Below are 14,675 nucleotides of genomic sequence, written 5' to 3'. Positions count from 1 at the left end.
GGAATACTTGTCTGAAATATAAAGGAGTTTGGTGTTTGAGGTCAAGGTTGTATTTAACACAAAGCAAAATATTTTGATTTTTCATTTTGAGTTATTTCATTTATCAGTATTGTAAACTGTACATTTACATACCTAACATAATGAAACAAACATTTGAAACATTTTAAGCTGCGTCTTCTGATGTTTGGTAACATTATTTAATGCTTGCAATCAACTATGACTCCAATTATCCAAATTTTTTGAAGTCTGTAACTGCATGTTTTCAGACAATATCCGGACACTATGTCCTGTCTAACAGTAATGAGCAAATTGATGCCTTGCTTTTTTACCTGTCTTCTGACACATCTTGCCACTCTAATCCACAGAGTGGGAATTACTCTAGATATCACAGTATGGTTCAGAGGGCTGAGTAAACAAGAAGTTATTAATGACAAAATAACTGTAGGGAATGAATATGCATGTTTTCCTTAAAAGTTTGAATTTCGATGTCCAGTAACATAGCCAATGTCCTTCACAGCAACTCCTGGTATTTCGGACTTCAAATGTAAAGAAATAGGACAAATTCACTACTGTAATTCTGTAGTCCTCTTTCTCCCAATTTTGTTTTTCTCTTTTTATAAACGGTCATGCTGTTTATTTTAAATCATATTTAAATCTAGTAAAGTATATATTCTAATTTTGGAAAGTAAGGATCTGTTTTATCTCTGATGAGCAGCACTGTTTAGCTTGATTACAAATTACTCTGTGTACAGTTCAAAGCATGCAGGAGTCAGCCATTAATCTACTTACTTCAAAGCCTCAGCAGGTGTTCTTGGTAGTTGCTCAGCTTGGATCAAGAGTGTAACCAGAGGCAATGTTCTAAATGTTTAGAGCAAAAACAAAATTTTAAATAAAGTACATTTACATTGTAGAGTGGGAAGAAGAAGCAAATTTGCACACAATCTATTTAACAGAATTGCAAAGGATGAATTGATCTTTTGTTTTAAAAAAGTTCAAAGTAAATTTATTATAAAAGTACATTTTTGTCACCATATAAAACCCTGAGATTCATTTTCTTGCAGACAATCACAGTAACTACAAGAAACACAATAGAATCAATGAAAGACCAAACTTAACAGGGTGGACAGCAAAAACAAACCTAACAAACTGTGCAAATACAAAAAGGAGAAAGAAAAGGAAATAAATAAATAGGTAGATTGATAAATAAGCAAACAAGCAATAAACAATGAGAACATGAGATGAAGAGTCGTTGAAAGTGAATCCAATCCAGTGAGTGAAGTTATCCCCTGTTGTTCAAGAGCCTGATGGTTGGGTAATAATTTTTCCTGAACCTGGTGGTGTAAGTCCTGAGGTTTCTTTACTTTCTTCGTGATGGCAGCAGTGAGAGAGAGTATGGCCTAGGTGGTGGGGGTCTTTGATGATAGATGCTGTTTTCCTGCAACAACACTTCCTGTAAGTAGTGATGAGGCCTTTAGCCGTGATGGACTGGGCTGTATGCATTACTTTTATAGGCTTTTCCATACAAGGACATTGGTGTTTCTATACCAGGCCTTGATGAAACCAGTCAGTATACTCTCCACCGTACATCAATAGAAGTTTGTCAGAGTTTTAGATGACGTGCCAAATCTTCACAAACTTCTAGGAAAGTGGAGGCTCTGCCATACCTTTGTGAAATAGCACTTACATGCTGGACCCAGGACAGCTCCCCTGAAATGATAACACTGAGGAACTTAAAGTTCCTGGCTCACTTCACTTCTGAATCCCCAATGAGGACTGGCTCTGATAAGATGGCAATGCGTTCTGATGCAGCAGCCTCTACAAGGACAACCAAAGGTGTTACTGTCTTTTTTAAACTTTTTTTTTGCTATGGCAAGACCACAACGGACAGTACAACTTAAAGTACTGCATGTAAACCCTATCACTGAGTTGTTCATCAGTGGAGAAACTGAAGGAACTAGACTTGGTGCAGACCATGTTGTTGGAGGGATGTCAGAGTAGGTGTGCAAAGGTGCTGTGCAGTATAACAGCGAATGATCATCTTAGTTGCTTTTCTTGTGATCATAGGACCCTGTTGGACATTGCTAATATGGAATGCTCTTAAGTCTGATTAACTGCTTTATTGGTAGATGGTGTGGAAGCTGCAAGGCTTCAGTCGTAACAAGATCTAGGCCTCAAGCCGCGGTCTTGCATGTTTGCAGCCGCCCAAAAGGAGGCGCCAGAATTGTCACTCCACCAGAGTGCTGGAGGTGGTGTGGTGCAGTGTCCGTGCTGGAATTGGTGATGTGTTTTGCACCTTGGCCCTGGAATAAAGCTGTTTTGTTTAGCTGTATTCATGGGTGTTCATGTATGGTTGAATGATAATTAAACTTGAGGTTGATCACAAGGACCTCCAGTTTCCTCCTTGTGATGTCAATAATTGTCACCTTGGTCCTGCTGACATTGAGTGAGAGGTTGTGATACAGCTCAGCCAGATTTTCAGTCTCCTTGCTATGTACTGATTCATCACCTATGTACTTGATTCGGCCAATGATAGTGGTGCCGTCGACAAACTGGCATATGGCATTGGAGCTGTGTTTAGCCTCACAGTCATAAGTATGAAGTAAGTAAAGCAGGGGGCTAAGTACATAGCCTTTTGATGCACCTGTGCTGATGGAGTTTGTGGAAGAGATGTTGCCAATCCGAATTGACTGGGGTCTGCAAATGAGGAGATCTAGGATCCAATTGCACAAGGAGTTATTGAGGCATAGGACTTGGAGGTTACTGATTAGTTTTGAGGAGATGGTAGTATTGAATGCTGAGCTATAATCAATAAAAAGCATCCTGTTGTGTGCACCTTCATTGTCCCGATGTTCCAGGGTTGAGTGAACAGCCAATGAAATGGCATCTGCTGTTGACCTTTTGCAATAATAGGCAAATTGGAGTGCATCCAAGTTGCTTCTGAGGCAGGAGTTGCTATGTTTCATCACCAACCTCTCAAAGCACTTCATCGCAGTAGATGTAAGTGCGACTGGATGATAGTCATTGAGTCAGGTAACCATATTCTTTTTAGGCACCAGTATAATTGAAATCTGCTTGAAGCAGATGGGTACCTCAGACTGCCAAAGCAAGAGGTTCAAGATATCAGTGAACGCTGCAGCCGATTGATCAGCACAGGTCTATAGTACTCAGCCAGGTACCCCGTCTGGGCCAGATGCTTTTCATAGGTTCACCCTCCTGAAAGATGTTGCACTTCGGCCTCAGAGTCTGAAATCACAGTCATATTGAGGAATCATATTTTTAAGTCATAATTATAAGTTTTTGCCTGTATTGCTAGTCAAATTTATTGTCATTTAACTATATACATGTATATAATGTATATAACCATATAATGTATATAAAAACGAAACAAAAGTTTCTCCAAACCAGGATGTAAAGCACAGTAGTACACATAACACACAATAACTTATGAAGGTAAGGATAAAATCTACAAATGAATCACACATAAATAACAAACTAAAGTGCGTTAATATTAAATATTGTAAGGTCACAGCTGACTCTTTGAATACAATGCAGCAGGGAGTTCAGAAACCTAATGGCCTGGAGGAAGGAACAGTTTTTCTTCCTGACTGTTCTTGTTTTTTTTGCATTGTAGTCTGCTGCCTGATGGTAGAAAGTCAAAGAGTATACGGAATGTTTAATAATACTAAGGGCTCTGCGTATGCAGCGCTCCTGATAAATGTCGGTGGTGGATGGCTGGGAGACTCCTATGATCCTCTCAGCTGCTCTCACAGACCCTTGTAGGGACTTCTACTCCAATGCTTACCTGCCCCCATACCAGATGGACTTGCAACTTGACAGGACACTCTCAATGGTGCTCCTGTAAAACGCAGTTAATATGAGGGGTGGGAGCCTTGCTTGCCTCAATCTTCTTAGGAAGTGGAGGCGTTGGTGTGCCGCCTTGTTCAGGGAGGTAATATTAAGGGTCATCTGTGGTGTGAACTCCCAGGAGCTTGGTGCACTTAACTCTCTGCAGAGGAGCCATGTATTCACAGAGGGGGATGGTTCGTGTGCTCTTTCCTGAACTCCACGATGATTTCCCTTGTCTTCTCCACGTTCAGGCTTAGGTTATTGTTCTTGCACCAATCCACTAGCCCCTTCATTTCCTCCCTATACTCCATCTCATCATTTTTCTTGATAAGTCCAACCACCTTGACACGATTTAAGCTGGATTCTGCGACACAGTCATGTGTCAGCAGTGTGCTCAGCATACAGCCTTGGAAAGTGCCTGTGTTCAGTGTAATGGTAGGTCACTGGAAGAAATATATTCAAAATGAAAATGCATTCTTTTTTAAAAATTTCCATAAGTATCAGTTTTTAAAGTACTCCAAAAATGGGCCCTGTCTGTTTCAAAGTTTCATTTAATTAATTAAATTAATATGAAGCAAACATGCAGCAGTTACTGAATAATCTATTTCTGTTCCTGTAACATACACCTTCAGATATAAATTTATTTGAATCTTTTGTCTTGCCTACTCTTTACTGTTAAACCTGTTCCCATAGATATGAGTTGCTTTGACTTTCCTGCAGACATAACTATATATGTTAGAAAATAAAATTATTAACATTACATTGTCTCAATGGTGCCCCCTACAGGAGAACTGAAATACAATGCTAGGGTATTTTCATCTTTACCTACAAATGTATTAGCAGCTAAAACAATTTGACGCAACATAGGCAAAAATTGTAATTCCATAATAAGGGTTAATTTGGCAAATTATTGAAGTAATTCTGCATTTGGAAATCAAGTAGTACCGTGGTTTAGATCTAGCAAAATAAATGCCAAAGGTACACTTGTCAGTTTCTTGCAGGACACCACTGTAAGCAGATGGTTGATACATGGGCCTTGTATTTATATTTTATTGCTATTTCCCAAGTGAGTATTGAATAACAGTTCCAATTTTATCCTCAGTCTTTTCTGTCACAAAGACATAACAACTCAACGTGTGTTGTATCTTACAGGGAGAAGTGAGACAAACTCAAGTGTATTACTTGTGCAGTGTAATATTGCATTGTTGAGGGTGGGGTAGGGTGGCAAGGAAATGAGAAAGGGGTGGGACTAATAGAATTTCTTTCCTGGGAGTTAGAATGTACTAGCTAGGCTGAATGGTTTCTTTTTGTGAGCTTATAATGGTAAGTACACATTTGGCACAGCATTATAGGCCGAAGGGCCTGTATTATGCTGTAGGATTTCTATATTTCTATTTTTCTTACAGAATAGGATAAGATGAGCCTTTTTCACAAAATATCATGAAAAACCTTGTACAGCTCCCACCCTGCTAGGCCAGCTGATAGACATTAAAGTAAAACACTGGTAATTTTGAATATCTTAAAGAATATCTTCAAAAATAAAGACAAGTTGAAAAGATACGTATATAATTTTAAATCACCCGGCTATACCTAGCCTTTAAATCCCATCTCTCCACTGAAACAAATGGAGAAGCTCTTCCTATAACAAGTTGTTTCTGATATACGTTATTTTTGAGGATTAAATAAAGGAATTTTTTTGCAATGTTATCTCTTGAGAGAAGTACATTTGCCAAAACAACTAATTGCAACTTTTTGTGGAACTCCATGGCTGGTAACTGCAGGAAAACATTATAAGTTGCCTGAGCTACTGAGCTAATGGCATGTGGGCCATTATTCCAGACATCCCACCTATCCCAGAAGTTCCGGGAGTCTCCCGCGTATCGATAGTGGCTCCCTGACGCCCGGAAATTATATACAATATCCCGGAAATCGATTTTTTTGAGAAAGAGAGGGAGAGCAAGCATCCTGATTGGTCTCTCTTCGTGCTAAGAGCGGTCCCCAACCACCAAGCTGCGAGGAAACAATATGATTTGGCGATATGAAACAGTATGAGTCAGCTGCACCTTTCCTCATTCCCTGTCACGCACGCTAAGGCATGATGCACGCGTCATCCATGTCAGCGCAGGAAGATCAACTCCTCAAGCTTGCAAATGACAACGGACTGAAAAGTATGTTTGATATAACATCTTTGCCAGCATTCTGGATCAAAGTCAAGGCTGAATATCCTGAGATAGCCACGGAAGCACTGAAAATGTTGCTTTCATTTCCAACATACCTCTGCAAAGTGGGGTTTTCTGCAATGAATGCAACGAAAACAAAATTGCGGAATAGACTGGACATAAGGAACCCCTTTCGAGTATCGCTGTCTCCCATCACTCCTCGATGACACCGTCTTGTTGCAGGAAAACAAGCCCAGAGCCCTCACTGATTCGGCAGTATTGGTGTGTTCCAATGATTTTCTATGCTCATACAAGGAAAATAGCGCTGTGTGTTTAATATCCAAACGTTACTTAAAATGTTATGATGCTATTGACTTATAATTGACTTATCACTATATTCATGTGAGGAAAATATGCACTGTGTGTTTAATATTAAATTTGTTAGATAAACCCTTTTAGAAACAAAATTGAGTGTATTAGCCACTTATAAGTGACTTATCACCTATATTCCAGTCGTGATTAACACTACACCACCACCCCCCCCCCCCCCCCGCCCCGGTTGGCCGGTTCACGAGAATATTGTCAATATTAAACCAGTCCGCGGTGCTAAAAAGGTTGGGGACCCCTGCTAAGTAGACCTATCAGTTTTCTCTGTGGGTGGGCTTTACAGTCAACCTCAAAGATAATGACAGTGTTGCTCACTGCACTGTTTGCAACAGTGACTTTTCTATTGCCCATGGTGGGTTAAAATGTAAAAGACATGTTGAGGTGAGTTTAACAGGTGTCATTCGTTCATTAGCATAGCTAACGTTATTTAAACTAGTTGGCTGGCTGCTAAGGAGCTATGCTATTGATGTCCTACGTGATGAGGCCAAACTCCCTGTGGACTTGCTTAAAATTTTTATAGAATAAACATGATAATACATAATGTAAGTACGTATTTTAATGTCACATTTTCTGCATATACCCATCTTGGTTTACAGATTAGACAAAATCACTGAACAAAGTATTACATACACCCCTGGAGGTTGACGGGGGTGGGGGGGGGGGGGGGGTCGGTGCTACCTCCCTGAAATGAGTTTTTGCAGGGTGGGATGTCTGTTATTCCATCAATACTAGCAATTTTTCTGGATCTTGTCTGAATGGATTTATGGACTTCCATTCTAGCAAACTATTCAATGTGTTTAGCAGCAGGAAAGTTCAAAAGAAAAAAAGTAAAATGAATCTGAATATTAACCTGTCCTCATCCAGTTTGCAAACACACATCTTTTTTAACTGAATTTATTGGAGAATGATCAGGAGTGGATCTTGGCATTTGTTTCCCAGCCATTTGACACTGGGACCAAATGCTATCCCAGCTAAACCATTAGCCAATAGGAGCAGAATTATGCCATTTGTCCAGTTGATTCTGTTCTGCCATTCAATAATGACTGATTTATTTTCTCCCTCAACCCCATTCTGCTGGCTTCTCCCTATAACTTTTGATGCTCTTATTAATTAAGAACCTGTCAACCTCTAACCAATGATTTGGCAACCACAGCTATCTGAGGCCATGAATTCCACACGTTTCGTCACATTCAGGCTAAAGAAATTCCTCTGCATCTCTATTCTAAAGGGATATCCTTATATTCTGAGGCTGTGCCCTCTGTTCAAGACTCTCCCACATCTTGACATCTACTCTATCTAGGCATTTCAAAGAAATCTCCACTATCCTATCCTTCTAAACTCCATTGAGTACAGGCCCAGAGCTTCAAATGCTCATCATGCATTAACCCTTTCATTCTCTTGATCGTTCTCCTAACCCCACCCCCCTCCAATACCAGCCATCCTTTCTTTGAAATGGGGCTAAATGTGGTGTGACCAATGCCTTATAAAGTCTCAGCATTTTTTTTAATGAATACTAGCATTGCGTTTGATTCCCTTACTATCAAATCAACCTGCACATTAACCTTTATGGAATCCTGCACTAGGACTCCCAAGTCCCTTTGTACCTCTGACTTCTGGATTTGTTTCTTGTTAATACACTGCACCTTTATTCCTACTGCATAAGTGCATGTCGGTATACTTCCCTACACTATATTCCATCTGCCACTTTGCCCATTCTCCTCAACTGCCCAAGTCCTTCTGCGGACTCCCTGCTTCCTCAACACTACCTGCCCACCCACCTACCTTTGTATTATCCACAAACTTGGTTAATATCAGTAAATTCAGAACAACCATTAGTTTGAATAAAATGTTCATTTCCTGTGCTTCAGTGCCATATAAGTCAAACCTTGTTAAAAATCATTGTAGTTTCACTTCTATTTTCAAATATTTCAAAAAATCTGAAATTGAATGTTCTTTAAAATACCATATTCCACTTACAATCTACATTTGTATCTCAAAAATGTGTATAATTCAAATAAATTATAAGGTTGAGGAAGACCTGCCAGCTCAAAGTACTTTGAGCAGCAAGTGATAATAAACTGAAATGGTCAAGCACCGTTACGCCAGGACTGTTTATGTTGAATATCCCACTATGTGCATGTGGGCACTAAACATATATGTATTTTTTATCTATCTGCTTTAGAATATTACAACACAATTTTATTTGTACTATTTAAATAATATACGTTCTGATGAGATTTGAGGATATTATCTGTATTTATGAAATGTTTCCTTGATTGCCACATTCTTGGTGTCAGTTTCAAAACTATTTTCATCAATGGTCCAGTGCTTACTTTTTAATAATCATTTGTAGTATATGTTCCCACAAGGATTGGGTTTATAAAACTGTTTATAATACTGTCTATATTTTGTGTATTAAAAATTACCTCCAAAGGAGTAGAATTTGTTAGGAAATTTAAAAATTAATTACTTTGCTGTGTTAATAAAAGATGATGCTACAACACAACAATTTTAAAAACGCAGATGTGAAAATCTCTGGGTATTCAAACTTTTTTTCTTGTGTATCAGTCTTAGCAGCTATGTCCACCATAGAACTGCTTGTCAATCAGATACCTACAAATTATATTTTCAAACATTAAATACAGTCAAATTTCATTCTCAATAGCAATTAGGTACCTGTAACAAAAGTCAATTAATTTTATTTACATTCTGATATGGGTCACTAGTCTCTCCACATTTAAGTTCAACAGATGGAACACTAACTGGCAAACAGAAATGCAGAAAGATTTACTGAGTAGAACAGAAGTTATCACAGTCAAATTCCAAGTCCCCATTCCAACAAAATAGTGCACAGATCACTGGGTGTCTATCTCCAAAGTTAGAGCTTTGATTGGGGAAGCAAGCCAAATAAATCAAACATGCTTACCTGTCTGTGACATTATGTGCATCGTTCATTGTGAGTGAAGTTCCTGTATTCCTAAGTGCCATGACTGCTGTTCCCAGAAGTTTTAAATTAATCAAAAGCTTTGAAATAGATACATGATTTTAAATGAAAGTGTTAGAACTGACCTTTAACCCCTGCTGCAATGGAAAGTTTTAAAATTTCACTATTTGTAAAAAAGATTAATTCACAAGAATAATTTGGTTTAGGAATTGCGTGCATTGATTTCTTGGAGTGACAGGGTAGTTTATGTTGTGCCCTAAATGTGTCTGGGTGAATATATCCAGCTACTCATTTAAATGAGAGATTAATCAAAATATGAAACAAGGTCTGATGTAAGCTTCTTTCCCTTTCTCAAAGATATATCATCCTAATTTTACTTATCATTTTAAGCTTACCAGGACTGTTGAAGATACTGCTGTAGTCAGAAGGAGATGTGACTCATGTAAGGGAGTAATCAGAAATAAAACTGCATCTAAAGTAGTAATGGTTGAATAGACATTCTGCTTAATTTGAGCTTTTCACTGTAACTTAATTATTTCTCCCAATGCAACAGCAAGCCTTGCTTCTGGAGCAGCAACGTATTCATCAGCTTCGCAATTACCAAGCATCTATGGAGGCAGCAGGGATCCCTGTGTCCTACAGCGGACATCGTCCCCTATCCCGGGCGCAATCATCGCCTGCTTCCGCCACTTTTCCTATCTCTGTTCAAGAACCACCCAGTAAACCTCAATTCACTACAGGTAAAGGGTTATTAAATCGATTGCTGGTGATACCTGCAAGCTCTTGTTTTTTTCTGGTCATTTTATTGCATGCTTTGTATTAAAAAGTGCTAAATTTCAGCTGAGAATTTATTATACAAAATATGTTTGATATATTTTTGTGAATGTAAAATATTTTACAATTTATTTCCACATTTTGGGTTCATAAATTATGATTCCAAGCATGACATCAGCTGACTAAACCTACTCTTTCCATGTTGTCAGATTGCTTATTATGCATAAATTCTGGAATTTCTTTTCCAGTTTCTCCAGTAAAACTAGGAGAGCTAAAGACTCTCTTTTCATCTCCTGGCAGAAACTTTATATCCCTCTTACAAAAGTAGAAAATGCTGGAATCATCCAGAGAGTCAGGAAGTATTAGAGCAAAGAAGAAACCGAATCTGAAATGTTAACTGTTTCTGCTTCCATAGATATGGCCTAATCTGATAAGTATTTGCAGCATGTCTGCTTTTCTTTCAGATTTTCTATATTTGCAGTATTTTGCTTTTGAGACTTTTTGTAATAATCCAGTATAATGGCTATTAGAATAGTGCCATATGTATAGCAACATGCACAAAAGCTGGAGGAAAATCAGCAGGTCAGGCAGCATCTATGGAAAAGAAAAAACTGTCAATGTTTCAGGCCAGGACCCTTAATGAAGCCAGCTGTTTATTCATTTCCGTAGATGCTGCCTGAACTGCTGAGTTCCTCCAGCTTTTTTTGTGTATTGCTCTGGATTTCCAGCATCTGCAGAATCTTTTGAGTTTAGAACCATATGTATTTTGGCTTTTGTTGTTGGATCTTTAATCTGGTTGATTAAATCACAACATCTATAGAAGGTATAGGCAGGTAGGAGGAACAAATGAGGTACTTACAGAGTTTAAGAAATGCAAGAGAACACTCAAGAAATCAGAAGGCTAAAAGAAGGCATGAGGTTGCCAAGCAGACAAGGTGGAGGAGAATCCTAAATGATTCTACAGATAGGTTAAGAGCAAAAGGATTTCAAAGAACCAAATTGGTCCCCTGGAAGATCAGAATGGTAATCTGTGTGTGGATGGGGATATCTTAAATTGACTTTTTGCATCTGTATTTGCTCAGGAGATGGACACAAGAATCTATAGAAGTGAGGCAAAGCAGCAGCGAAGTATTGGACCCTATAATCATTACAGAGAAGGAGGTGTTTGCTGTCTTAAGGCAAATTAGGGTGGATAAATCCCCAGGGCTTGACAAGCTGTTTCCTCAGACCTTGTGGAAGGCAAGTACAGGAAGGCAGATTGCGGGGGAGAGGTAACAGAAGGGTTAGAGGATAGCTAAAGTTCTGCTGTTTAATAAAGGCTCCAATAATAAACCAGGAAATTAGACTAGTGAGCCTGACATCAGTAGTGGGAAAGTTAGTATAGGTATTCTAATGGCCCCAGATATATGAGTATTTGGACAGATAGAGACTAATTAGGGATAGTAAGCATGGCTCTGTGCATGGTAGGTCGAGGAAGTTGGCAGGAAAGTTGATAAAGGCAAGGCAGCAGATGTTGTCCACATGGACATTAACAAGGCAGTTGACAAGGTCCCACGTGGGCAGTTGGTCAAGAAGGTTCAATTGCTTGGCATTCAAGTTGAGGTAGTAAATTGGATTAGACATTGGCTTTTCAGAGAAACCAATGAGTGGTAGTAAATGGTTGCTTCTCTGACTGAAGTCCTGTGACAAGTGGAGTGCCCGCAACGATCGGTGCTGGGTTCGTCTTTGTTTGTCATCTATATCAATGATCTGAATAATAATCTGGTAAAATGGCTTAGCAAATTTGTGGATAACACCAAGATTGGGTGTGTAGTGGACAGTGAGGAAGACTATCAAAGCTTGCGCCGAGATCTGGAACAGCTAGAAAAATAAGCTGGAAAATAGCAGGCAAATGTGAGATATTGTACTTAAGTAGGACCTGCCAGGGTAGGTCTTACACAGTGAACGGGAGGGGTGCAGTGAACTGAGGAGTGCAGTAGAACAAAGGGATCTGGGAATACAGGTCCGTAATTCACTGAAAGTGGCAGCACAGATAGGTAGGGTAATAAAAAGAGCTTTTGGCACATTGGCCTTCATAAATCAAAGTACTGAGTACAAAAGATGGAATGTTATGTTGTAGTTGTATAAGATGTTGGTCAGGCCTAATTTGGAGTATTGTGTGCAGTTTTGGTCACCCTACCTACAGGAAAGATGTCAATAAGGTTGAAAAAATACAGAGAAAATCTACAAGGATGCTTGCAAGACTGAAGGACTTAAGTATAAGGAAAGATTGAATAGGTTAGGACTTTATTCCTTGGAATGCAGAAGATTAAAGGGGAGATTTGATTTCGGTATACAACATTAAGAGGAGTATAGATAGTGTAATGCCAGCCGGCTTTTCCCACTGAGATAGGGTGAAACAACAGCTAGAGGTCATAGGTTAAGGGTGAAAGATGAAATGGTTAAGGGATATATGAGGGAAAACTTCTTCACTGCAAGGATAATGAGAGTGTGGATGAGCTGCCAGTGCAAGTGGTAGATGCAATTGAATTTCAACTTCAAAGAAGTTTGGATAGGTACATGCAAACACGAAGAAATCTGCAGGTGCTGGAAATTCAGGCAACACACTCAAAATGCTGGTGGAACGCAGCAGGCCAGACAGCATCCATAGGAAGAAGCACAGTTGATGTTTCGGGTCGAGACACTTCATCCTGATGAAGTGTGTTGCTTGGATAGGTACATGGATGGGAAGGGGACAGAGGGCTATGGTTAGGGTGCAGGTTGATGGGACTAGGCAGTTTAAGTGGTTTGGCATAGACTAGATGGGCTGAAGGGCCTGTTTCTGTTCTGTACTTTTCTATGGTTCTATGACTATTTATCTTGAACTCTACACCTTTTTAGAAAGTGTTAGAATTGCTCTTGAAATTTTGGGTGATTTTTTCAGATATATTTGCTTTTTCATTTTAGGAGATTCTCTACTGTCCACATCGCATACTGCTATGTACTCCCAATCTTTTCTGTTTCCTCTGAATCCTGTTGCAGGATCTTAACCCCAAATGTCAACTCACATCTTTTACCTTCAGAGATGCAGCTTGACCCTCTAAGTTCTTCGAATGTTCTGTTTTTGTTTGAGATTCCAGTACCTACAGTCTCTTGTTGTATAAGTTGCTTTTTTCGAAATCTTATTTGTAATACAATAGAGAATATAATGTCATGTGCCAAACAAATTTCCGAACCAATAACCTAACTGGAAGGTTGTCAGTTTGACCAGCTGTGAGAATTTGATGAATAAAGGAAATAAAATTAGGTATAATTGCTAATTAAAAATGGAAGTCTGTATTTTGAATCACTAACCTGAGGTCCTTATTTGTGGCCAAATAAATCCAGTGGACTTGATTGATGGCATGATCTTCAGGATCATGCCTTGAATGTGCAGCTTTTTAAATACCATTATCCAGTCATTTGAATTTTCAAGAACTTTGATACCAAACAGTTAATTGCCACTTAAAAATAAATCTAAAGTTGGTCTTATGCCTGAGAGAATATTACGGATTTTGCATCAGATTGGGTGATGGAGGTATATTTAATTATTAAGAGTCCACTGATTCCAGTATCAATTAAATAAATTGTCATACATTAATCAATGTCATGTTTATAAGAAGCTGCTCCAAATTACAAGAATATGCGTTGAACAGTAATTAGATTCTTTACATGCACCAAAAATTGTTGGTAATTACAAACCCAACTGAAGTTGATAACTATCTGACATATATTACATTTGCCCAGATGGGGATGGAGAGAAATTATTACAGAGATCTTATTTAAAGGCAGAGCAGCTTAAGTAGCCTATCCCCATTGCTAATTTGTATTTTGCTAAGTTTACTCGTATAAAAAGAAGTCACAAGATTCTGATTACTGTATTAAATGCTCTTCCATTTCCATTAGATCAAGGAGCAGAATTAAGCCATTGGCCCATTGAGTCTGCTCCACCATTCCATCATGGCTGATATATTATACCACTCAACCCCTTTCTCCTGCCTTCTCCCTGTTACCTTTGATATCCTTACTAATCAAGAACCTATCCCTCTCCACTTTAAATATATCTAATAACTTGGCTTCCACAGCCATCTGTGGCAATGAATTCCACAGCTTCAGTATTCTCCTGTGGTACATCAGTAAACTTGACCTCTTTTTAATTGACTCATTCCTAATAGCCAGTTTTGTAAGGGAAATTTTTTCTTAATAATTATGTTTTGTTAAAATTTTTGTGCAGAAGACAATAAATCAGATTCTTTAGTAACCATATGTTCATTTCTTATAGTAATTCTCAACTCTACAGAAGTATTCTTTACATTTTCATTGTTTATTTGCTCTTCCTTTAATGTATGGTGAATTGTTTTTTGGCTACTTTTATTCCTCTGACAGGTCTGGTGTATGATACCTTGATGCTGAAGCATCATTGCACATGTGGGAATACAAATATCCATCCTGAGCATGCCGGAAGAATTCAGAGTATCTGGTCTCGACTCCAAGAGACAGGCCTACGCAGCAAATGTGAGGTAATTTCCAAATGCTGACAAGAACCT

General features: G+C 38.7%; 1 protein-coding gene across 11 annotated transcripts in view; it reads left to right on the top strand.

Annotated features, from left to right (window-relative positions):
- Window positions 1–14,675, top strand: part of hdac4 (histone deacetylase 4) — a 498,261-nt gene that overhangs the window by 407,340 nt on the left and 76,246 nt on the right. For all 11 annotated transcript variants that reach the window (XM_072261459.1, XM_072261461.1, XM_072261453.1 and 8 more), the window contains 2 exons: window positions 9,890–10,076; window positions 14,515–14,648. In XM_072261459.1, coding sequence (XP_072117560.1) covers window positions 9,890–10,076; window positions 14,515–14,648 — 321 coding nt within the window. The remainder of the gene's footprint in view (window positions 1–9,889; window positions 10,077–14,514; window positions 14,649–14,675) is intronic.

Source organism: Mobula birostris, chromosome 6 (genome assembly GCF_030028105.1).
Source record: "Mobula birostris isolate sMobBir1 chromosome 6, sMobBir1.hap1, whole genome shotgun sequence".
NCBI classification, from domain to species: Eukaryota; Metazoa; Chordata; class Chondrichthyes; order Myliobatiformes; family Myliobatidae; genus Mobula; species Mobula birostris.
This window is presented reverse-complemented; position numbering and strand designations above follow the sequence as displayed.